Below are 26,698 nucleotides of genomic sequence, written 5' to 3' on the forward strand. Positions count from 1 at the left end.
GTCTACAATTTAAAAATATTTAATTTAATTTTTTTTCTATTACAACAATAGATTATTTATCTTATTACATAATTTATTTATGTTATAAAAAAAATATAATTATTTATAATATATATTATTTTTAGTTATGGAAAATAATCATACTACTAATGGTATAGAAGATGTTTTGGGAGAACTTCCTAATTTTCCTGAAATGGATAGAAAATCATTTTATAGAAAAGATTCTATTATTCCAGTTATAGGAAAAGAGGGACATCGTATTGAAAGAAATATATATGAAGGATCAAATTTAGCTGTTTTTACATCAGGTGGTGATGCACCAGGAATGAATGCTGCTGTACGTTCTGTTGTCAGGATGGGTATTTATTTAGGATGTAAAGTTTATTTTATATATGAAGGATATCAAGGTATGGTAGATGGTGATGAGTATATTAAAGAAGCTACATGGAATTCAGTTTCTGATATCATTCAAAAAGGTGGTACAATTATAGGTTCAGCTAGATGTAAAGAATTTAGAACAAAAGAAGGAAGATTAAAAGCTTGTTACAATTTAATTAAAAGAAATATTACAAATTTAGTATGTATTGGTGGTGATGGATCATTGACAGGAGCCAATACTTTTAGAATTGAATGGCCTGATTTAATTAAAGAACTTTTAAATGATAATAAAATTACTCCTGAAGAAGCTTCATTAAATCAAAATATTCAAATTGTTGGTCTTGTTGGTTCAATTGACAATGATTTTTGTGGTATAATTTTTATTTTTTTTTTATAAATATTTAATAATATTATATTTTAAGGAACTGATATGACTATTGGAACTGATACAGCTCTTCAAAGAATAATAGAAGCTACTGATTCTGTAGTTTCAACAGCTCAGTCACATCAACGTGCTTTTGTAATTGAGGTAATGGGAAGACATTGTGGATACCTTGCTTTAGTTGCATCACTAGCATCTGAAGCTGATTTTTGTTTTATTCCTGAATGGCCTCCAACTGTAAATTGGCGTGATGTTTTGTGTAAAAAATTAGCTCAAATGAGAAGTGATGGGCAACGTCTTAATATTATTATAGTTGCAGAGGGTGCTATAGATTTATCTGGTCAACCAATAACTGCAGATATGATAAAAGATGTTGTAAAAGAAAATTTAAAATATGACATTAGGACAACTGTTTTAGGTCATGTTCAAAGAGGTAAATAATAAATAATTTAATTTAATTTAATATATAAAAATAATTTAAGGTGGAAATCCTTCTGCATTTGATAGATTACTTGGAACAAGAATGGGTGCTGAAGCTGTCTTAGCTTTAATGGAAATGACACCTGAAAGTCATCCAAGTGTTATTTCAATTGATGGTAATCAAATTGTAAGAGTTCCTTTAATGAAATGTGTTGAAAGAACACAAGCTGTACAAAAAGCTATGGATGAAAAAAATTTTAGTCGAGCTGTTGAACTTCGTGGACGATCATTTCAACGTAATCTTGAAACTTATCGTTTACTTACAAAACTTCGTACTCCAAAAATTAAAAATCATAATTTAGAAAATGATTTACCAACTTTTAATATTGCTGTTATAAATATTGGTGCACCAGCTGGTGGTATGAATGCTGCTGTTAGATCCTGTGTTAGAATGGGTCTTTATAATCATTGTAAAGTTTTTACTATTCATGATAGTTTTGAAGGATTAGCTAAAGGTGATTTTAAAGAAATGAAATGGAGTGATGTTAGTGGTTGGGTAATGCATGGTGGTAGTTTTCTTGGAACTCAAAAACAATTACCTAATGAAAATAATCTTCATAAAATTAATGAACAACTTGGAAAATATAATATTCATTCATTAATAATGATTGGTGGTTTTGAAGCATATAATTCTGCCATTATTCTTCAACAAGCTCGTGAAAAATATCCAAATTTACGTATACCATTATGTGTTATTCCTTGTACTATTAGTAATAATGTACCAGGTACAAGTTTTTCACTTGGAAGTGACACTTCAATTAATCAAGTTTGTGAATTTATTGATAAAATTAAACAAAGTGCAACAGGAACTAAACGTAGAGTTTTTATAATTGAAACAATGGGAGGATATTGTGGTTATTTAGCTACATTAACAGCTTTAGCTTCTGGTGCTGATAATGCATATATATATGAAGAAAATTTTGATATTAATGATATAAAAGAAGATTGTGAAGTTATAAAACATAAAATGGAATCAGGAATTCAAAGATACTTAATTGTTAGAAATGAAAAAGCAAACCAAAATTATACAACAGAATTTGTAATGAGACTTTTTAATGAGGAAGGAAAAGGTGTATTTTCAACAAGAGTTAATGTATTGGGACACGCCCAACAAGGTGGTAATAGTTCTGTATTTGATAGAAATATGGGTACAAAACTTGCTGCTAAAGCAGTCGATTATGTTTTATCACAAATGAAAGAAACTATTGACATTGAAAAAAATGAAAAAAATGCTATTGCAGATAGTACATGTACATTATTAGGTTTACGTGGAAGAAGATATGAATTTACACCAGTAACTGAATTAATTAAAGAAACCGATTTTAATGTTAGATTACCAAAGAATCAATGGTGGTTAAAACTTAGGCCACTTCTTAGAATTTTAGCTAAGCATAATAGTAGTTATGTAGTTGAAGCAGAGGAAGATAGTGACTCTGAAGATTCAAAGAAATTATAAAAAATTTGAATTACTACTAGTAAAAAACTACATTTTTTTAATAACTTTTTAATTTTTTTTTTACATTGCTTTTACATTTATATTTTCTTTAAAATAATTTGATTTTCAAAATTAAAAAAAAAAACAACTTCTGTATTTTTTATATTTTTTTTGAAAGTACAAATTTTATATTAACTTTGTACTAATTTTTTTTTCAAATAAAATCAACAAATTTCTTCTATATATAAATAATTATTTTTTTTTATATTTAACAATATATACAATTGTATTTATTGAAACATATAAAAAAAACTGTATACTAAATTATTTTTATAAAACAAAAATAATACTATAGAAATTTTTACTTAAAGAAGAACCAAATTATGTTTGTAAATATAAACAAATAAATAAAACTCATTGAATAAAAATTATTTTTTTATTTGTATGTATAAATTTAACTAGATTTGTAAGTAAATTTTTATTTTATCAATACTATTACATTCCTTCCTCATTCTTACAGAAAATTGCAACTTTCATAAAACTAATTAAAAATTAAGCAATGTGATTATATAAAACTAGGTTTTCTAAATAATTTATTTTAAACAATTTTCAAGGAAATAAATTATTTTAATATTTTTATAGAGGAAGGAAATATTTAGGTTAGAAAAATTTATTTTAATTTATATTTAATTTTATTAATTTATTATAAATTTAATATTCTTCTTTATATAAATAAAAAAGTATTATATAAATCTTATCTAAAGATTAAAGAACTCTATTAAAAAAAAAAAATTTTTTTTCATTTAATAAATATTATATAAAGATAACATTAAAGATCATTTATTATAATTTAGTTTGTTTGAAAATTTTTAACATTACTTCTAATACCTTAAATTATTTCCAAGATAATAATTTTTAATCTTTGATATTTCAAACTACGAAATTTGCTTACAATCAAAATTATTAATCATTGCATTAATATAAGTAATATATTATATACTTCCTATTTTATAATCAAAAAAATTCGTTATCATTATATAAATTTCTAAAAATATTATGAAAATGTTTTAGTTTGTTGCTTTAATTTATCTTAACAATAAAATATAAAGTTTGATATAAATTTATTTAGCATTTTTGCAAATTGTATGTATTCCAGTTTAAAACGCAACATCTTCCTATGTTTAAAATTTGGTTCATCTAATGTTTAATATTGTAAAAAAAAAAGTACTAAGTAATATCAATTTATTGATGAATATCTGTTACCAGGCATAATTTGTAAATTTTAATATATTATAATATGTATACAAATAAACCAAAATTTTTACTTCTTTTAAATAATAATATATACTAAAACACATTATTGTGTACTTTGAAAACTTTTTTTTTATAAATTCCATTTCAACTACGTTATATTGTAAATAATATAATTTTGTAGATATTAAAATTGCTCTTTTTTAACATTGTAAATATATACAATCGTTGTACCAATTAAAATAAAGTATAGACATATTTTATTTAAAATTTGCATTCAAAAAAATATCTTTGAAATATTATATTTATTTTTTTTAAATAATTAAAAAAAAAAAAATTTTTTTTTTAAAAAAGTGTAATAATCATGTTTAATATTTAAAAATAACAATTATTTTATATAATTAATTTCTTTCCTTTTATGGTATAATATACCAAAATATTATACATTACCTAAAATTACATCTAACATTTACCTTTTTATTTAATTTATGATATAAATTATAATTAAAATAAAAAGCATCAGGATATTAATTGATAATTAAATACAAATATAAAGATCTTTATTCTAGAAAATATCCCATATTAATTATCAAAATGTTACTTTGCAAATTTTAAAAATTTTGCATAATAATTACCATTTAAATTTTGGTATCGATGTTTAATCTTGTAACATTTAAATTAAAATAACAATTTTTAAGGGTAAATATATAACCTCTTTTTATCTAAAATATTTATCCATCCAATCTTTTTTTATTATTAATAATTTATTATTAGTATGATAAAATTTTTTGATTTTTATTTTTAAAAAAAAAAATAATAAAATTTAATAATAAAATGTTATATATAAACATTTTATCAATTAATATTAAGAATGATTAAATTAATTTTATACTTCAAAACATTCATTTACTATTAACTTAAAAAAGTATTAAACTTTTTTTTATTATAATCTTTAACAATTTTAAATCCTTACTCTTTTTGGTTTATTATTCACTTAATAAAAAGTCATTTTATTACTTGACAATAAAACTCTATTGAATAATTACCTATTGTGGTATTATTAGATGTCTTTAACAATAGAATTAAAAAAAAAAAATGAAAAAACAATTATAGATGCTTAGTTATTAAAATCTGTCATATATATATTCACATATCTTTTGCGTACTTTGACACATTTAATTTTTGTTCAATACCATTAGATAAGTTTTAAATAAATCCCAATATATTTGCAAAATTTTCCACATATATGAGGCAAATTAAACAAATGTTCTTTGAAATAAAACTTTTTCATATAAAAAAAGTAAATGAGATATATTTCTCATACTATCATCAAAATTTTAATGATAGGTAAATTAGTTGTTGTTAAATTAAAATAATAATACAAAAAATAATGTATAGTTTTATTTAAATTATATTTTTATAATGAAACAGATAAATGATGACATTTTTTTTTACAATAGAAGTATTAAATCATGAAATTATTTAAGCAAATTAAATATAGTTAGATTATTTATTAAAAATAATTTTGTCAAAAGATATACAATAATAGTGATCTCTTTTTTTTTATCTAACAAACTTTTTTAGACATACTTTTATTTTAAATAACTTTTACTTTATTATTACTATGATTCCAAACAATATGAATCTAAATATTGTACTATCAACAGAAAATTCAATAAATGATGGTAAAAAAAATTCTTTAACTGGAGAAGGAAAACCTCCACTATTGTGTGCTGTTTGTGATGACAAAGCTGATGGGATACATTATGGCATATTGTCATGTCGTAGTTGTTGTGCATTCTTTCGCCGAAGCTGTGTTCATTCTCAGGTAAAAATATATTTTTATTTTATAATTTAATTAAAGTTTTTTTTTTTTAGAAATATGTTTGCCGTTATGGTGAGAAGTGTAATGTTACTATGGGGGATAGATGTGTTTGTCGTTATTGTCGTTTTACAAAATGTTTAGTAAAAGGGATGCAAATTTCGATGGTACAACCTAAAAGAGATCCAACAGGTTCTCAAAAAAATCGTAAAGCTCCAAAGAAAAATAGAAGATCATTTGTTGATGTTAATGCTAATCCTAGTTCAGTTGAGTCAGGAACAAGTGATACAATATTATTAAATTCAGATATTTCAATAAAAAATTCAGTTGATTTTTCACAACAAATCTCTTATGCATCTTCTTCAGTTTCACCTGATAGTGAAGAAAACAAGGCATCTTTTGGAGATAATAAAAATTGTGGAGAGAATGATGTTAGAAAAAGTATATCTTTACTTAATAATTTACATAATAGTGAAGAAGCAACAAATAGTTTAAGATTAGGAAATCAGTATTTATTTTCTAAATTCCCCCTACATAGAAATTACACTTATGAACATTTTCTTCAGCTGGTAAGCCATTACCAGGAACAATTAAGAATGATGGAAATTGAATTGACACCTGTTGATGATATTATTAATAAAGGAAATAAAACTATTACCTTAAGGGAATTTGTCCCTGATGATATTGATCCATTAGCGAAAGCTGAATTAAATGGATTATTATGGTTTATTGAAAAACTTGATCCTTTTCAATATTTGGATCAAACTGATAAAGTTGCTTTATTACAAAGATATTCAATAAGGAAATTATCACTTGATCATATATATGTTGCATCAAAATATCCAGAGGAATTAGAAAAAAATAATTGGGTAATGTTGAATCATGCATATGTTCCACCAAATAAAACAGGATTTGAACGTAATAGTGATCTGGAAAAAGGTAAGGCAGCTGCAGAATCAAGAAGGAGAAAATTTCAAATTTTTAGGTAATATATAAAAAATTATAAATGATATAACAAATTAATTTATTTATTAATATTTTATTAATTTTTTTTTGTAGACCAACAATAGATACAGTTCTTGAAGCTGTTGTGAAACCATTTAGTAGAATGAAAATCAATGATTATGAAGTTACCGTTCTTCATCTTCTTTTAATGTGGAGTATTCGAAGTAAGATATAAACAAATTTTAAAATTTATACATATATTTTTTAGACAATCGTTTTGTAGATCCTTCTCTAAAGGCTATATTACGTATACAAAGAGATTGGGCAGTAAAATGTTTAACAAAATATTATGAAAGTATAAATCATCCAGAAGCATATCTAAGACTAGGACAAATACTTTTATTATTACCAGAAATTGAAGTAGCATGTGATATGCATTGTCAAGACTATAGTATTGCTAAACTTTTTGACTATGGTGATATGAGTGATTATTGGTATGAAAAATTGTGTTATTCAAAATTAAATGTTAAATAGGTATTATTAATGCATAATATATAATATGATAATTTATTAAAGTTAAAATTCTAACTTGTACAATTTTGTTATATTTACAATAATTTTTTTTGAGTAACTTAATAAATATATAGAGTTTTTTTTTCTAACATTTTACAATAAATTGTTTTTTTCTTCATATACATCAAAACATTACATTACGTCATAATAAGATTGTGATAAAATGTTAGGTTAGACACCTTGTACTTTCATTTTATCATGTTAATATTTATACAAAAAAAAAACAAATAGTTCTTTTTTTATTAAAAGTATTAAAATTAAATTTTATGTTTTAGAATTTTTTTTATATTAATAAAAGGTTATATTATAGGATTAATTTTATTATAATCCTTTATTATCGTTATTTAAAAAGAAAATAAATTTTATTAACGTTAAAAATATTTGTTAATTTTAATAATTTATACTTTGTGATTTTTATTTTTGATATATTTTTAATTGTTGATTATAAAATCATTTGAGATATAGAAAGAATTTTAACTAAAAAAATTGTTATTTGTACTCAATCAATAGATTGAACAAATGATTGTCAATCATCTCGTGATTCACAAATTCTAATTTCCTCACATCAGATATTAAAAGAGACCTTTTAAGTATCACTTATAGTTTGTTATATTTTATTTTATAATTAAAATGGAAATAAAATAAGATGGAAATATTAGTATTAATTTATGACTTTTGAACACAAAGAAAATATATATTGATATAAAAATTAAAATTAAATTATTAATGATATATCAACAGTAATAGATTATTTCTTAAAAAAAAATATTTTATCGTAAGGTTTATAATAAAGTGAATCTAAATTTTTATCAAATTTCTTTATTGAACACATTAAATTATATTTTATTTATAAGATATTATTTTTCATTTCATATTTAAAACATTCATATTTTTTTTGTATAATTCTTTGTTACCATTATAAGAACAACAATTGCTCAACCACTCCTGAGCAACGTTTATCCAATCCTATTTTTTTTTGTTTACAACACTCTCATATATAACCATGTAATTTTATATTAATTTATATTGTAAATATATATCACACATTAAATTAAAAAATATTTTAATGTTTTATCATATATATATATATTTAAAACGTAGATAATAAGTATGAAATATCTAATATTTATTTTTTTTTTATATTATAATATATTATCATTAATTTCTAATGTCTATTGATCATTAAACAATAGATAAACTAAAAATATTACTTTTCTTTCCATTGATTCCTGTTATTTTACCAGGAGATTTAAATAAAGTTATATTAACCTGTCAATAAAAATTATACTATTGACATAAAAAGTACTAGCACTTTTTACTACTACGTTTAAGATTTTTTTAACTATTTAAATATTATACGTAAAAATATAAAATAGTTCGCTTGCTAAAAATGTTGTATGTAAATTAATTGTATATTTTAGGGTTCTAAAATAGAAGAAATACTATTTTTGGTTACTATAGGATGTATTCTTCAATACTGAATATATTGTTACTATTACTTTACTAAATCATAATATAATTATTTAATTTCAATTAACAAATAGTTGTCAAAGATCAATCAGTTTGATTTACAAAAAAAAAACTACTACATTTCTCTTATTCATCTATTCCATTTGTCATTTTACTATAACTAAAATAAATTTAGTTACTGACACCTCAAAATATTCAGTGATATTTGGAAAAATTTTAATATTATTTTGAATTACAGTTGTAGTCATATATAGATTATTTTTTTTCCCCCAGAAAAATCAACGTTTTTATAGTATGATTACTACTATCGATTCACGGAATTTCTGTGATGCTTTCAATAAAATAGAAAGTTTACTTAAAAAAGCCACATTTGTTGGTAGGTTAATTTTTTATATGAAAAGATTATTGGTAATTTTTTAAGCTATCGATTTTGAATTTTTTGGTCTTCCAAAACATTTACAACAACAATATCAACCTTCTTTATCAGACACACCAGATAAAAGGTATATTAAATTAGCAAAAGGAGTTAAATCATTTCCTCCCTGTCAAATGGGATTGACATTATTTATGGAGAAAGATGATGGAAAAGCTTATGATGTACATCCATATAGAATGTATCTTTACAAACATACTTCATTAATAGATGATGGGAATGATGGTAAAAATGATATAATTAGACAAAATTCACTTTTTTCATACTCTTCTTTATCTTTTTTAAGAGATCATGATTTTAATTTTAATGATTGGATAAATTTAGGTGTTAATTTTTGTAATTCTCAGGAATTGGAACGTTACAAAAAATTACTAATAAGTGATTTTCCAGATTTTTCATTTCTTGGTGATAGTTTTACTACAAAATTAGAAACATTAAAAATTGAATTAGAAGGAAAAATGGATTTATGTTCATCTCCTCCTGAATTGGATTCTTCTACGTTTTCAAGGAATTTATCTTCATCACAATTATCAATAAGGCAACATTCAGCATTAGTAGTAAATAATAATTCTGAATTAGAATATAGTAGTGGAGTTGTTTATACATATTTTTTAACAGGTGAAGTTACTGTTGCATCAAGTTATGATAGTAAACATGTATTATGGAATGAACCACTTAGTCAATTAGAAATTAATGCTGTTTTATATGATCTAACTTTACGATATCCATGGTATACATTTAATATTGAAGATGGTTATAAACTTAAAGCTATGCATGTTCAAACAAAAGCTGGTTATGATTCAAGAGTAGCTATAGCAAGAAATAATTTATTATATAGTATTTCTGGTGCATCAAATATTATTGAAGCTTTGTCAAAAACTACAAATTTACCAATTGTTCTTCATAACTCTAGTTTGGATATCTTTTATTTATATGAATATTTTGTTGAACCATTACCTATGGTTTATGAAACAGCTAAAAGATATATCAATTTTACATTTCCTTCTATTATTGATACTAAATTTCTTAGTATGATATGTAGTTCGGTTTTTAAAAATGATTGTCACAGATTACATGGTTATGATTTAAAATATTTAAAGAAATATTTTGATTCAAAAAATTCATTAAACAAAAAAATATCTGGTCTTAGTTTAATGAATATTGATATACATCTTTTTTCTAAAATATCAAGAAAAAAAATTAAAACAGCTACAAAATATCATGATGCTGGTAATGATTCAATGATAACAGGAGAAGTTTTTTTAAGACTTGCAAGTTGTTATGTATTAAGTATTCAATCAAACATATCAAATATGTCTATATCATCATTAAAACCATTAAATTATCGTTTTCGTGATTTAATGTATATAATGAGACCAGCAGTAGTTAATAAAATACCATTGGCTTTTATTTCTACTCCATTTATGAATCTTGCAGGTCAAGATCCTGAACCCTTTGAATTATATCATATTTTACTTAGAAAAAAAAGATTTCACTTTGATGGTGTTAATGGAAGTAATTTAATAATGAATTGGATTAAAAATCAATTTTTAAAAATTTCAAAAGATGATTTTGATATGGTAAATGAGCAAATTAAACATGAGCTTAGTATGATCTCTATGACGGCAAAAAATAAATATGAAATAAAAATAAAGGAGGATGGAAATAGAATTGAAATTTGTTCTCTAAGCCATGATGTGTAAGTATTTTTATTTTATTAATTATTTACCAATACCTTTTTAGGCATTCTGAAATTCTTAGAATATTTGGAAACAATCGATCCAACACATTTGAAATATGTGATTCCTGTAAAGCATTTGCAATATATGGAAATACACTAAATGAGAAAAAATCATTTTTTGGTTCATTATTTAAAAATAATAGTTTGGGAGCAACTGCATATGTTATTTCATGCGTTTCTTTAATTGCGGGTATTTCAATTATTGCCAGTATCTCAAATAATTGGTCTCCCTTAAGTATTAAATAAAGAGTAAATATTCATTTCAAACAATATTTTAGTACAAAAAAAAAAAACTTTTTTTTTCTTTAAATTTTAATGTAAATTACATTATTAATATTTAATATTATTTTTTAATGCTAAAAGTTTATTGTTAACATAAATAATAAATATTTTTATTTATGATGATTTGCATAATTTTGCTTTTGTACAAACTTTTCTAGCATCTTTTGCTTCATCAGTACCATCTTCCATATGTTTGATAATATTGTCTAACTCATCCTTAACAAATGCATCACAAATCATTTTTCCATAAATTCCAAGTGATGTTAATTCTTTTTCACATAAAGAAATGACAGCTGATTCACGTTCCTCCTACAATATATAAATAAAATTTTTTTTTATACTCAAAAAACTTACACCCTCTTTTCCAATCCAAAGTTCACTTTGCTAAAAAAAAATTTTTTTCCTCATTTATATAATAAATAAATAATTAAAAAATACCTTAACAATCATTTCACAAATTGGACATTCCATTCCCTTAAGATCAAGATCAACACTGACATCTTTTGGCATACCAAAAGTAAGGAAAATTGTTGTGAAAAACAAGACTGATAATAAGGCAAATTTCATATTTTAATATAATAATAATTAATTTTTTACTAAATTAAATCATTTTTACCTAGAATTTTATACATTCTCTAAATTTCTTATCTAATTGTCTAAGTTAAAAGATAAAAATATCATACAACTTATGACTATTGATAATAACTATCTCTATCACAATTTTTAAAATTTATCATACAATTGCCGGAACAGACAAGTTTTATTAGATAATTTCTTTTTAAAAACAATATTATAAAATGATACTATCAATGGAATAATAACAATAAAATATCTTTTTATTTATAAATTATAATTTTACCCAACTAAATAAGTGATTATTCTTTTTTATTATTTCTATTATCAATCAACCATCATTTCTTATCAATAATATAAATGACATATAAACTTAAAAATAATCCAAATGATTCATGATTAAGTTAGATTTGTGGTATTTAATATATGAAGATAAATATTAATTATACCATATGTTATTTATTTTTATCATTTCAAGAAATTTAAAAAAAAGTAAGAATATATAAAATTTTAAATTGTAAAAAGATTAACAAAAACTTATAACTTTGAAGAAGTTAAATAATAAATGGCTTTTATCATTTTAATAATTTTGCTGAATTTGAAATATATATAAAAACCAAAGATAATAAACAATTATTTTTTAGTCATTTGATGTTAATATATTACGTTTTTTTATCTTATCACATTACAGTTATACTAAAATAGTTTATAATCTTATTAAACATTTTTTTTATAATATTTATAATATTATAGTCATTCAAAATATAGGATATTTCAATATCATTTTATTTTACTTAAAATGTTTAATCATTTAATTTGATCGATTTGATTAAAATTTTGTACAATAAATAAATGTACTACTATAGATTGTTTGTTTGTTTGTTTTTTTTATTTTTATCTTATCAATGAATAAACATTTTTAAAGTTAAAAAAGTTTTTATATTTGTATACTAAAAGATTTGTAGTTTGAATAGTAAAATTATTTTATGGAAAAATATAAGTTTGAAAATTAACGTTAGTTTAAAGTATTAGTATTAATGGTAAAAAGTGTCATAATAATAAAGTGTATCATTGACGATAAATCATCCTTAGAAATTTTAATCTAAATTGAAATTTTCTAAAACATTGTATATTTCAGTGAGATGTTAGTAAGTTTTTTTTACAAATGAACCTATAAACAACATAATTTTACAGAATGATTGAAAAAATAAAAGCACAAGAAACTAAAAATTAAAAATATTTTTTTATGAGACTTGTCAACTAGCGGTGTATATTACTACATAAAATTATAATCATTTTGATCAAAAAATGATTGAATTTCTAGGTAAACTAAATAAAATGATATTATAAAAAGTTTTTAAAAAAGATTATAAATTGTTTTGGTAAGTCTACATTGTAATAATTTATTACAACTAAAATAGTAAGTCGACGCAGTAATTAATCAGAAAATTTTTTTTTTAAATTTTTTGTATATTTCAAATGATGTCAAATTAGTAAAATGACAAACATTTTTTATTATTTAATTTTTTTTAAATATAAAATTTTCCAATTTTTAATTATTAAATTGTTGTGAAGTTATAAAAGCAAATCGCTTCCAGTTTGTAATATCAAAAAAAGTGATTTAAAATGTAAAATTAATATTTATATTTTAACTAATTAAGATTTTATAAATATTAAGTTTTACTTTTTTTTTAATTCAAAATTAACATATTGTTTTAAAAATTTAAATTTTATAAAATAAAAATGCAATTAATTTTTCTTTTTTCTTCATTTTGAAAACATTTTGTCACATTATCTTATGCGTAATTTAAAGAAAAATCATGTAAAGTTTATGCTAAAATAAGATAGATACTCAAAGTTGTTTATATTCAATTTATGAAAAAAAAAAAATGAAATAATAAATGGAAAATTATAGAAACAAATCTGTGGATACTATTATTATGATTATTAAACTGAATTAATTAAGAATTTATTCAAAAATATTGAAAAATGTTTACTTCAATGACAAGTGAAAACTTTGGTAATATTATATGCATACTTGATTAGGTTAATTTAATTAAAATAATGGAAAAAACCAAAAGCTACATGCTTGATTAACACAGAGAAAAGAAGGATCATTATATTATCATCATTTTATATGAATATTCATATTTTTGAATTCACAAATTTTATCTCAGAAAATATTGCTTTTGTATTATAATACGTAACGGTTTTGTATATGTAAATGTAAAAAAGATATCACTCAAAATTAGTATTATATTTTTTGATAATAAAATGAATTATTTTTCAATTTGTGAAATAAAAATCTATACTTCAAGAGATCAAAATATATATACTTCAGTATGAGATGGTGTGTTAGTTTTAGTCTAACAATAATACTGAAATTTGTTTTTTAATTAATTTTTGCATATAATACAATTTAATATTCAAATTTCGAAAAGAAAATAAATGTTAATTTTCAATTTATTAATAATAATTAAGTTATCGATATTCAAACTTTTAAAAATTTGTTTATTATAAAAATTTTTATAAAATTATGTCAATTAATAAACATATATGTTCTATCACGGAAATATTTATTTCATTGATAAAATTATCTTTTTATGAATATTAATTATGGTCGTTATTTTATCATGTAATGTATTAACTTATATATCATTTAAATATTTACATAAAACGATAATTCTTATTCAGATTATAAAAATCAATGCATAATTAAATTATTTTTTTTTTTAATTGCTAGCCCCAAAAAAGACTATTAGATTGGTAAAAAAAAATTTTCTGAATATTCATTAACATTTCAAATTTTTACAATTTCTCAATTATGTTAATAAAATTAAATGTAGAGAAAATTGGCAAAATTTACCTTTTGTTGTTCATGTTTTGTTTTTATTTTCTAAAAAGTAGAAAATTATAATCAATTTCCAAACATTCATTTTTAATAAATATTTCAATCTTATTATTTTATGCCAATAAGGTTTATTTAAAATTCTACTAATTTTTGTTCCCAGAAAAAAATTATCTTAAATGTTTTATGTAGCACGACCATAAAATGCGGTCTTTTTTTTACTCCCACCTTGTATATTTTTTTTCACAAACAAAAAGATTAAAATATACCAAAAATTTATAGAACGAACAAATAAGCAAAAAATAATTTAACATCAGAATATTGTTATATTTAAAAAAATAAAGTAAGTAATTCAAAATGATAAAGGATTCTAACAACATTATTTTAAATATTTCTTTTAAAATGTCTTGTAAACAAAAACAAACAAGTTGTCAAATTAAAAGAATGTTGCATTAAGCGTAGGAACAAAAAAATATAAAAAAAAAATTTTTTTTTCTAAAATGAAGTACCCCTGTTATTCATAGGTTTTACTTTATAAATTCTAACAATCCAATGTTCTGATGTAAAAGCTTCCTCGAAATGTTCAAGTTCAAAATTTTTATGTCCTATCTCGACATTTCTAGTGCGATCATAACCAAATACACCATGACCAGTTGGAATACTACCAAAACGATAGTATAAAAGTTTGTAAATCACAGAATTTTTCATAGTATCAGATACATCATGACCCATTGTATATTCACCACGACTATTATAATAGTCATTCTCTTTGATATGTGCACCAGAAGGTGTAGAACTACCTATCCTAAAGAACCAAACAGCTTTATTACCATCATCAGATGAATAACCAGAATAGCCACCAAAGATAACAAGAACATAATCAACATCTAACTCTCTGATAATCTCAATAGCATGTGATTCATTTGATGCTAGTGCTTGCCCAACTCGAGAAATATGAGTATTATTCCACGTGTTATTATCAACAATTGTCACAGAATCAGCAATTGATGCTAATTGATAACCATAATCCCACCATGACATAATTTTTGCATCACTAGGAGTATTTTTTCGTAACCAATAATATGCCTCTCTGAAATCATCAAATAATGTTGTTCCATATGGACCACGAGCTGCAAGAACAATTGATGGAGATGAGTAAGCTTCAGACGTTACCCAAGTACAATGATAAGCAAAAGTTACAAGGAAGAAGAACACAAAACCAATAGCAAAGACAGAGAATTCTTTTCTATAATTACTATCCTCTCCTTTTTTTTCTTTCTTTGAAGATTTCTTTTCCTCTTTAACCTGTACATGTTCCTCTTCATCATTTTTTAAAAATGGAATAAGTGTACCTGAAATTCCTATACCAGCCATAATACAAATAATAGGTGTAAGAATTAACATCATTCTAACCATGACACCAGAAAACCAAATAGCAGTAGTTGCATATAAAATTAAAAATATATTTTCACTTGTAAGTTTTTTAAAACAAAAGTAAATACCAACAGGTGCAAGAGACATAAGATACTGTAAATCAAAATAATAAGATGCCCATGCAGTTGGTTGATGTTCTGAAACAGAAGCAATAATTGGAATATTTTTTTTTGCGTATGAAGGATCCAAGAATGAATAGAAACGACCTGCAAAAGGTGCAACTTTTCCAAGAACTGTAGCCAAAAGTACCAAAAGACAAAAAACGGAAGCAATTGTACCAATCAATGTTTTGCAAATAAGCAAAAAATTTTCAGGTGAAAGTTTTGATTGTAAGTAACTGGCAAAGGCAAGGAGCTGACACAAACCAAAAACTCCGAAAGCTCCTAGATGTTCAGAGGTTGACACTGGTTGGAATCCAACGAAAGGAATTTGCATTGACATTAATATTCCTAGAATATAAAAAACTGAATATGCTGTATATATCTTTGAAGTGAATCTTCCTGTAATCATGAGGAAAAGAACATGAAGAGGAATAAGATTAATAAGAAAAACATATCCACCCCATGAAGAAACCATATAATAATAAGCTAATGAAGCGGAAACAGCCCATCCAATTGAACCTGTTTTTATTGCTTTGATCCATAAGTAATATGTAAAAATCATACAAAAGATGGCAATTCCTTCATTATCATACGATCCAGCCACAGAACGTGAAATATATCCTGGTGCAATTCCAATAAAAGCTGCAGCAATTAAACCAGAACCTTCATTAAAACATTCTTTTGTAAGTCCATATGTTGCTAATACTGTAAACATTGAATACAATGGAGCAAGAAATACACATACTTCTCTTATATGTATATTAATATTAAGAAAATGTAAAATACGATATATAACAGTTGATGTAATCATTAATCCATTAAATATTGTTCCACCAACATTACGTCCAAGAGGATACCATACTCGATCATCAAACCAATTATGAAATTTATAAAAACCATGCTCTGCAAAATATTGAGTTGTTCTATAATTAAAATATGGATCATATTCATGAATGACAGATTCAAATCTAATAACAGCAAATAATCGAGAAGCAAATGCCACAATACATGAGAGCGTGAGAATCACCAACTTTAGTAAAAATAATTGCTGGTGTGAATTCACATTACTTCCCAATATGGAAAGCATGTTTATATCCCTAGAAAAAAACTATTATAATTCTAACTATAAAAAGAAATTTCAAATAATATTTTTTTTTTATTGCATGTTCCAACTAATTACTAAACCAGCTTTTATGATAGTATTGGAATAAAGTATATTGTCCCAGGAAGAATGATTAAAGAACAGCAATTTTTAATACCATTTTTAATAGATCTTTCTATTTATTTTTAGATTAAAAATATGGTTTTAAGCAGATCAAACATTTTATGTAGACTGCCTATAAGAAAATTATTAATTTCTAAACGTTTAAATTCAACACAATTATGGGAAGATCCATGGAATCATGCTCTTCCTAAACAAACGAAAACATATACAGAAGTTGCTGAAGCAAATATAGATTGGTCGTTAGTTGAAAGACTTATGCCAATCGAAGTAATCCCACCTATGCCAGATATTACAGGTTATTCTCCAAGTGGATGGAAAGCCCCTTCTAAAGAATTAACCAACTTACCATATTCAGTAACTCGTAGACGTGATCATATGCTTCCACTATATTTACAAAGAAGAAGGGATAAGTTAAATGAAAAAACAATGGATTTTGAATATGTTGAGATCGTCACAATGAGACAAATTTATGGTGATGTTTTTGCTTGTGAAAAAGATTTAAAACAATTTTTAGAAGATAATCTTAAACACAAAGTTGCAACAAGTGTTGATGAATTAAAAGGTACCATAAAAGTTAAAGGAGCTGACAGAAGTTTATTAGAAAAATTTTTGTATGAAAAAGGTTTTTAAAATTGTTAATTTGTTATACAAAATCTCGTTTAGTTTTTAAATAATTGATTATAATTTTTTTTTACAAAATAAATAAGTAAATAAATTTCTTTTTTTTATTATTACAAACAACTCTTAAGACGAATTGTTTGGATAAGTGTGTCATGTTTCATGATCACTATAAATTTTACTAACATATTATAAATAACATTATATTATTTTTGTTAATTTAGTTAGTATTGTATTATAAATTGTATAAAGATTTCATAATGGCTTGTACAGGATGCATGCAGCCATTTTCATTATTTCGAAAAGAACATGGTTGTTCAAATTGTGCATTCGGATTTTGTGAAAAATGTTTAAACAAAAAGATTGTTATAGCGAAATTTTCTCCAAAACCGGTGAGTGTTTGTGGACCATGTTTTGAAAAATTGTCGAAAAAAGAAAATAATATGAATGCTATAGTTGAAATTTCAGATATTCAGCCAATAAATTCTAAAAAAAGAACAGATTCATCTAAACTTTTAAATGAAGAAAAATGGTGGGGTGACGATGTATTGCCTCCTCCATCTTTTCGTCAACAATATTCAAAGCCTAATGTTATTCAGGAAAAATATATTAATAAAACAATCGAGAAGTCTACAAAAATTGATAAAGGAATTCAAGAAATTGAGGAAAGACTAGCTAAATTAAAAAATGTTGATGTTGAAATTATAAGAAATCCTCGGCTTATGGTAACCAATGAAGGTTTTGAACCGGATGAAGATGATAGTATTAATGTAGAGGCAATTCTAAATGAACTTAAACAGGAAAATAAATATCATGACAATAAGAGTGATGAAAATATTTTGAAAAAAAATTTACCTCAAACAGGTACATGTTCCTCCTCATTCTTTAATAATGAATTAAAAAACTTGGAAGAAAATATAAAAAATGACACAGAAGAAGCAGAAAAAATATATAATATGGCGGAGAATGAGTTAAATAAATATAAAGAAGATATGAATAATGATGAAGCAAAATTAGTTGTTCAAAATGACGACGTCAAAAATAAAAATGAAGGGTCGAAGATGAACAATATCATAAAATTCTTTTTCAAAAACAAAAGGTAAATAATACAAACATTGATTCCTACTTCTTAAAAAATTTTGTTGGATGGGTTTTTTTTACAAAAAAAAATTTAATTAACAGTACTTTGTTCAAAAAGTCATCAGAAGTATAATATTTTTATAAAATGGTATTTTAAATCATGTTATTAATCTAAAATAAGTTTTGTTTTTGTTATATAAAAAGTACTTTTTAATTTAAGGTATTTTTATCGGTGATACCAAATTATATAGAATATGTAAATAAAAATTTTATTTTTATCATTTTTATTTGGTCTTTCAAAAATTGATTAATTGATTGATATTTATTTCTTCGTTTTTGTCGTTTTTTTTTACATCAAAGAATGACTATTTGACGTGGAAAATACATTCATACTAATATATAATTCAAACAAAAATATGCTAATGTCATATTTACAAAATTATTTGACTTTTATTTGTATGATTAATAATTAAGATTTTTTAATAATAATAAATTAACAAAATATGCATAAATTTATGATTTTTAATTTAAAGTAGTATAAAAATATTATAAATTTTAAAAGATTTTAATAAATATGAATATCTCATTTGAATTAGTAAAAAAATACAATGATTATGGTATATAAAAATAAATTTTACCTGCCTAAATATGATAATATACTAACTCATAGATGAAAATTATTAATTTGATAAAATGTTAAAAAAATCAACATTACTAAGTAGTTCAATTAATAGACTTATTCTAACTCATTGTAAAAGTGTAGGTTGAGATTTTTTAATATTAATATTTATTATTTTTATAGCTTTTTTCAAAAAATCCAGATTTTGATGTGGATAATATGAAAACAACATATTATATGAGATCACATGTTGATAATTTTATTGATATTTCAAGAAAAAACTTTAGTAATGTGAAATCATTAGATAATGTTGATGAGAAAATACTTAATAACAATAAAATTTCTATGACATCTTCAAGATGCCAATTTAAAATTCCTTTAAAAGAAAGTGAACTTGTAAGAAGAATGTACACTTCAACAAAGACAAATTTAAGAATTGGAAAACTTCTTGAAGATTTAGATATGTTTGCTGTATACCTAACACATCACTATGCTGATGGAAATATTTTTAAATATAAAAATTTACATAATCAATTAATAGTTCCAAGAACTGTTGTAACAGCAGCCATAGGTCAACTAACATTAAATAAAATTTTAGATAAAAATGATGAAGATTTAATTTTTGATGGATTTGTAAGTTATGTTGGTAAAACAAGTGCACAAACTACGATAAGATTATATCAAAAACAAAATAATATCTTTCAACAATTAATGGAATGTAAAGTAATTATTGTTTCTAAAAATCTTTTAAATATGAATGAAACATTAAAACTTCCACCAATGAAACTTGAATCAGAAAAAGAAAAAAAATTATTTAAAGAGGGGGAAAAATATGTTGAGGATTTAAAAAAATTAATAAATATTAATATATCAGAGATAACACTTAAAGGACTTTATCCATATAAAATGTCAAGAGAAATTAAAAGTTTTATAAATAGATTAGACAAAGATAATTTTTCATTGAAAGATTTAACATCATCTGAAACTACTATAAATTCAACCTCACACTGGAATACATTTATGGCATATGCTCAGACAAAAAATTTTAATGGAACTGTTTTTGGGGGATTAATTATGAGAAAAGGTATTGAATTGGCAACATTAACAGCTAGTAAATTTTGTGAAGATCATGCATATCTTGTTTCTCTTGGAAATATTGCTTTCCGCCAAACAATTGATATTGGTTCAATTATTGATTTAGGTGCCACAATAACATATGTTGATGAACCATATATTCAAGTAAGAATATTTTATGAAGTTAGTAGTGTAAATAATTTATTTCAAAAGTATACTTCAAATATAATGCAATGTACATTTAAATATGATGGACCAAATAAATTAAAAAAATTACATTTAGATAAAGCAGATGATATTATAAAGATACTTGATGGTAAATTACATCTAGAAGAAACGAAAAAAGCTTTAAATGCAAATTTTAAGGAAATTTAATTTAAAAAAATTTGAATATTATTGATAGTATATATCAAACTTTTCTTTTAATAATAAATTACAAATTTGAATATATTGTATATATAAAAAAAATATACTTTTTTTCATACTTAATAATAGATTAATTTTTTTTAATAATATTTGAATAGTTTAAATGTTTTATTTATCAATTTGATTAGTAATAATATTAAATTTTTAGAAAGATTTGTTTTGTTTACATTTGATATATTTTAAAAATTACTGTAAAAATGACACATTACTATAATATTAATAACACTTATTACAAAATTATATGCACACTTTTTGTCATAAAATGTCTTTAAAGAGTTTTTTTTTTTAATATAACATGGTACACTTAACATTAACATAAATCTTAATATAATACCATTTTATCTTTATTTCTTGACATTATAGAAAATTTAAAAACGAATATTTTTAACATATTAATAATATTGTACGTTTAATTATATAATTAAAAATAATCTTATCACTTACAAAGTATTTATATAAGATATATTTTTATCATGATAACATATTAAATTGTTTCATTAACCAAATATACTATCATTATAAAAATGGAACAGTTTTTATTTTGAGTTAATTTTTTTTTAACATTATAAAATTTTAAATTTTAGATATGTACACTGTATGCCCTATTTATTATTACAATATTTTTATCTCTTACTCATTACGCCCCCCAATTTTTGTATAGTTATTTTTATGAATAAGAAAATTATGAACAATTTTTATATCAATCAAAATATAATCTAGATCTAGTATCACAATTCTGCCCAAATAATTCATCCTCTTAAACTTCTTGTTGACTATTAATACCAAGATAGAAATGATTATATTATTGTTAATAAATAAGCTCTTTAAGCATAATATAAAGTATAATCATAAAGGTTCATATCACTAATCTTTTCCCGGTTATGCAACTTTATAGAGTTGCATTACACTTTTTTTGATACATTTAGTAGTATATTAAAATTGCTAATATACTATATTTTATGTACAACTTTATAAGGTAAACTTTTTAAAGAATTGTTTTTTTTTTACTATTATAAATTTATAAATAATATTATATAAAACTTTTTTTTTTATTACAATCAATAAAAAGTATGATTAATCATTTTTATTTATTTTTTTTTATATAAAAATTATTATCTTATAATATTTGAACTTTTAAAAGTACAATTATAGTAATAAATACTATTAATTTTTCATATAATTATAATTTTTTTACTTATTTTTAGTTATAATAATGGTTTTTCGAGATATTCAAAATTTCTCTTTAATACAAAATGATTCAAATTCTTTTGCAATTCCTTCTAAAAAATCGGATTTTTTATTATTAATACATAATCCAAAAAGTCTATATTATTTTTTCTTTTCTGATCCATCAAAGTCCAAAGTTTTAAATTTGGAAGGTTCTTTTAATTCTTTTTGTGAAGAATTTTTGGTAAGAAAATATATATTAACATCAAGTAATTTTATCAATTTTTAAAGATTTTTGATTTTTTTTACCTAAAAAATGATAAGCTGGTTCTTCTAATTAAGTCAACAAATAATCGCCATCTATATATTGTTTCTGGTGATATTAATTTTGAGGATGGTATTGTATATACAGATGATAATGAAACCGTTGACACAGGAATAATATGTGATGAAAGAGGAAGAAAATGTTGTGTTACCTTTGATAATATTGGTCCTGTTATCATAGATTATCCAGTTATTCAAGGACGTAATAATTTTCCAATAAAATTATTTCATATAAGTGAATATTTTGAAACTAAAGTTAATAAACTTCAAATAATTATTCCTGAAATAAGACCTGAAAATGAAGGTAATTTTTAATAATTATTATATATTTTAATAAAAAAAAAACTTTTTTTTTTCATTAATATTTTTAATATATTATTTTTAATATTTTAGTAATATGTAGTAATCCATTTATATCAAATAATTATATATATTTTTTTATTCAAATGTCAACACAGATACTTGCTATACCTATCACAAGTGATAATTATACTAATGCTGAGAATCATTTTAAAGCTAAAATTTTAAATACATATTCAGAGAAGGACAAAGAAATGCCATCAAAAAATATTTGTGCAAGGGATATTTTATCATTTGATGATTTTTTATTAGTTTATTGTTATCAAAATTTAGAAGCAAACATTGAAAAACCATCTTTATGGAAGTTAAATTTTAATTCATTAGTATGGACAAAATTAGAATTTGTTTTATCACATCATTATCCATGTCATGATGTTAAATTAAGATCATATGATAATAGGGCATTCCTAGTTGGTATATGTAGTAAAAAAAATTGTAATGAAAAAAATCATTTTTATGAATTTGATTTATCTATATTATTAAATGATAATAAAGAAAATAAATTAATTAATAATTTAGATAATAAAAATACTATTACCTCATGGAAAAGTAAAAGTGCATCAAATCCAAATTTTACAATAAATTCCTCAAACAACAAAATTAATAGAGATGAAAGTTTGACTATATCAACTATTAGTCTTGATAGTGGTAGTTGTTCATCTGAAGAAAATAACCTAAGCCAAAATGATAAGTCTATAAGAAAGCAAGGTAAGTAAAAGATCAAGTATTAATTTTAGAAATGTATTTTTAAATCTCTTTATTAATATCTCTCTTATGGATAAAATATATAGAGTGGTGTACATTTACAATTTAAAACTTTATAATCGCCTTTTATATATATTGTATTTATATAGATTTTTTTGTCTTTCACCTGTCCTCGATGACATTATTAAATGATGAAGTTCATTTTTATTTATTTTTAACAAAAAAAAAAAATTTTTAATTATTTTTAATTTAAATAATTAATATTTTTATTTTCTTAATTTTTTTATATTAATATTTATAGTTTTTCCATTAAATTGGAGTAAAAAGATGAGTTTGGAAGGTGTTACAAGAGTTACAGAACAAATCAAACAAGCCAAAGAAATGGGATATGATGAAGAATTAATTTTTCAAGCATTACAAGAAAATAGTCTTTTAGATGATGTAATTATAAAAAAATATTTTAATAGAATTATTATTTTTTTTTATTAATATTTAATTATAGGTAATAATTCCATACTCATCAACTTCAGCTTTAGTTGAAAAACTTATTAATTTAACTAACAAACAAAATAACAATAATCTTGATAATACAAAACCAAAAATAGGATCTATTGGATCATCATATTTAACAACATCAAAAAGTTTTTCAGAAAATACACGACCAAAGCGATATGAAAGATCAGGAAGTAGATTGACTGGTAGAACAACCAGATATCATACACTTGGAAATTTTGAAAGATCACCAATTGGACATTCTAATTTACTAACATCAAGTACATCATTACCATCAACATTATCACGTTCTAACTTATCATTATCAAATCAAAATTTATTAAAAACAGCCGAAGATTCTATAACACGTTTATATGATACATGTCAAAAAGAAAAAGAACATTACCTTACAGCTTGTAAAGAGAATGTCAAAACACTAGAAGATAAGTTAAATTTAGAAAAACAACATCGTATTAGGCTTCAAACAATGTGTGAAGAAAAAGATGAAACAATTAGACGTTTAAGAGATAGTAATTTAAAGTATAAAAATTTTGAGACACGATTGACAAGGGCAAATAAGAGTATTGAAGATTGGGTAAATAAAATGAATAAAGTATAAAATTTTATATATTTATTTATTTATTTTTTTCTAGATTGCTAAATATCAAACAAGTGAGACAGAAAAAATTAAAATAGAAGCAGATTGTAATAGAAGAGTGGAAAAATTGATAAAAGTAATTTAAAATATTATTACAATAATATTCTTTTTTTTTTTTAGGAAAAAGAATTACTACAAAGAAAAATAGAAGTTCAAACATCAGATCGTATAAAAATTAAAGATTTAACACTAGAAAATGGTAGATTAAAAGAAAAGGTAACATTTTATTATTATTAATTTTTTCTTAAATATTACCTTATTTATTAATTAATAAATATATATATATATTTTTTTTATAGATTAATCAATTAGAATCAAGAATTGAACTTTTTAGTAATAAAGAATCATATGAAGCACAACTTAATGATTTAAAAGTTGAAAATTATCGTTTAACACAACAAATTAATAGTTTATCATTATGTTTATGTTGTTGTACAAGTAAACCAGATACAATATTTTTACCCTGTTGGCATTTATTATGTTGCCAGAATTGTAGTACATCTTTATTTGATTGTCCTATATGTAGAACATCATTACAGGGAAAAGTTAAAGTCTTTCTTGGATAAATTTTTATCACACTTTATTCTTTCGAATTTTATACTTTCTTATAAAATTTTCCTCTTTTTTTTTTTAATTTCAACATATATTAAAATAAAAAAAAAAGTAAAGTAAATAAATAAAATATTCTATTAATATAATACTTATTATTTTAAATTTTATTATATACTTTTTTTTATTCATACATGAAAAAATATATATAAAGTTTTTTTTTTTTTGTTAATTTTATTATAATAATTTAGTATCATTAACAAAGAATAACAATGATGTGATGATACTTTCCCCTTACATTATATTATATTTGTTAAATAAAGTTATAAAACTTTTATACATTATGTCCTTGATTTCACATAAAATTAGATGCCTCTTTAAATAATGGTTTTTAATAAGATATTTATCTACAATAAAGTGTAAAGCTTAATTTTTGATAGTTATATGTAATAATACTTTACCAAAAGTTTTATGAACTTTATTTTGCTTTAAATTTTATTTCTTAATCTACTAATTAAAATTTTAATCCTAATGTTAACATTTAAAAATAAAAACTTGTTTTATTATTTTAATATCTTACTATATTAATTTATAATAATTAATTTATTTGTTTTTTTTTTATATTAAAATTAAAGGTTATTTTAATTCTTAAGAATATAATTATAATAGTAAATTAGTTTTTTTCTTTTTTTATTATTATTTGTATTAGATGTGCAAAGAAAAATTATTGAATAGGAAAGGTGCACTAAACATGTTTTAAAATAACAAATATCAAGGATGATTATTGCAAATATAAATAAAGATTTAATGTTATTATTATGGTTTGATGTATTATCAGTTTTATTTAGAATTTTAAAATTTTTTTTTTTAAAAAAGTAAATATTATAAAACATTTCATAATACATATATTATTATCTTTTTTTTTTATTCTATTAAATATTATAGAAATTTAATCTCAACTTTAGCAATTCTAATAAAGTTGTTTATTAGCTATGTATGACCTTCAAATCATATAAAAAGATCCAATAAACTTAGTCTATTAGAGATATATAAAACTGCTTTAAATTCAAAGCATTAAGAAATAGTTTTAATCATTTAGTACATTTTAAAATAGATTAATTAAATTTTTTAGAGACATTATCTTTTTTGAATCGAGTTATTATCTGTCAATTTTATTTATATATTAGCTATTAAGTATTTGTTAATTTTAAAATTCTAATATACTCATATGGCAATTCATGTGTTTTTATCTA

General features: G+C 22.3%; 9 protein-coding genes across 9 annotated transcripts; 7 read left to right on the forward strand and 2 right to left on the reverse strand.

Annotated features, from left to right (window-relative positions):
* Positions 1–127: 127 nt before the first annotated feature.
* Positions 128–2,696, forward strand: SRAE_1000195100 (6-phosphofructokinase; the record flags this gene model as incomplete). The annotated part of the gene is made up of 3 exons (XM_024648970.1): positions 128–749; positions 801–1,193; positions 1,243–2,696. 3 exons carry the CDS (start codon positions 128–130, stop codon positions 2,694–2,696), a joined length of 2,469 nt encoding a protein of 822 aa, XP_024502894.1.
* Positions 2,697–5,172: 2,476 nt separating this feature from the next.
* On the forward strand, positions 5,173–7,227 carry SRAE_1000195200 (Transcription factor HNF-4 homolog; the record flags this gene model as incomplete). Its single annotated transcript, XM_024648971.1, has 5 exons — positions 5,173–5,273; positions 5,511–5,754; positions 5,805–6,733; positions 6,808–6,917; positions 6,962–7,227. 5 exons carry the CDS (start codon positions 5,173–5,175, stop codon positions 7,225–7,227), a joined length of 1,650 nt encoding a protein of 549 aa, XP_024502895.1.
* A 1,803-nt stretch (positions 7,228–9,030) lies between these two features.
* On the forward strand, positions 9,031–11,156 carry SRAE_1000195300 (Poly(A)-specific ribonuclease PARN; the record flags this gene model as incomplete). The annotated part of the gene is made up of 4 exons (XM_024648972.1): positions 9,031–9,112; positions 9,158–9,394; positions 9,494–10,868; positions 10,913–11,156. 4 exons carry the CDS (start codon positions 9,031–9,033, stop codon positions 11,154–11,156), a joined length of 1,938 nt encoding a protein of 645 aa, XP_024502896.1.
* Positions 11,157–11,306: 150 nt separating this feature from the next.
* On the reverse strand, positions 11,307–11,759 carry SRAE_1000195400 (Saposin B domain and Saposin-like domain-containing protein; the record flags this gene model as incomplete). The annotated part of the gene is made up of 3 exons (XM_024648973.1): positions 11,307–11,501; positions 11,547–11,576; positions 11,631–11,759. The coding sequence occupies 3 exons, from the start codon at positions 11,757–11,759 to the stop codon at positions 11,307–11,309; spliced, it is 354 nt and encodes a 117-aa protein (XP_024502897.1).
* Positions 11,760–15,108: 3,349 nt separating this feature from the next.
* On the reverse strand, positions 15,109–17,235 carry SRAE_1000195500 (Oligosaccharyl transferase, STT3 subunit family-containing protein; the record flags this gene model as incomplete). The annotated part of the gene is made up of 1 exon (XM_024648975.1): positions 15,109–17,235. One exon carries the CDS (start codon positions 17,233–17,235, stop codon positions 15,109–15,111), a length of 2,127 nt encoding a protein of 708 aa, XP_024502898.1.
* A 213-nt stretch (positions 17,236–17,448) lies between these two features.
* On the forward strand, positions 17,449–18,003 carry SRAE_1000195600 (39S ribosomal protein L49, mitochondrial; the record flags this gene model as incomplete). The annotated part of the gene is made up of 1 exon (XM_024648976.1): positions 17,449–18,003. The coding sequence occupies one exon, from the start codon at positions 17,449–17,451 to the stop codon at positions 18,001–18,003; it is 555 nt and encodes a 184-aa protein (XP_024502899.1).
* Positions 18,004–18,251: 248 nt separating this feature from the next.
* Positions 18,252–19,913, forward strand: SRAE_1000195700 (FYVE zinc finger domain and Zinc finger, FYVE/PHD-type domain and Zinc finger, RING/FYVE/PHD-type domain and Zinc finger, FYVE-related domain-containing protein; the record flags this gene model as incomplete). Its single annotated transcript, XM_024648977.1, has 2 exons — positions 18,252–19,090; positions 19,874–19,913. The coding sequence occupies 2 exons, from the start codon at positions 18,252–18,254 to the stop codon at positions 19,911–19,913; spliced, it is 879 nt and encodes a 292-aa protein (XP_024502900.1).
* SRAE_1000195800 (Acyl-coenzyme A thioesterase 9, mitochondrial) lies at positions 19,910–21,139 on the forward strand (the record flags this gene model as incomplete). Its single annotated transcript, XM_024648978.1, has 1 exon — positions 19,910–21,139. One exon carries the CDS (start codon positions 19,910–19,912, stop codon positions 21,137–21,139), a length of 1,230 nt encoding a protein of 409 aa, XP_024502901.1.
* A 1,264-nt stretch (positions 21,140–22,403) lies between these two features.
* SRAE_1000195900 (Zinc finger, RING-type domain and Bcr-Abl oncoprotein oligomerisation domain-containing protein) lies at positions 22,404–25,462 on the forward strand (the record flags this gene model as incomplete). The annotated part of the gene is made up of 8 exons (XM_024648979.1): positions 22,404–22,601; positions 22,649–22,985; positions 23,075–23,749; positions 24,048–24,187; positions 24,249–24,833; positions 24,892–24,972; positions 25,017–25,112; positions 25,196–25,462. The coding sequence occupies 8 exons, from the start codon at positions 22,404–22,406 to the stop codon at positions 25,460–25,462; spliced, it is 2,379 nt and encodes a 792-aa protein (XP_024502902.1).
* Positions 25,463–26,698: the final 1,236 nt, after the last annotated feature.

The sequence above is a fragment of the Strongyloides ratti genome, assembly GCF_001040885.1.
Source record: "Strongyloides ratti genome assembly S_ratti_ED321, chromosome : 1".
In the NCBI taxonomy this organism is placed as follows: Eukaryota; Metazoa; Nematoda; class Chromadorea; order Rhabditida; family Strongyloididae; genus Strongyloides; species Strongyloides ratti.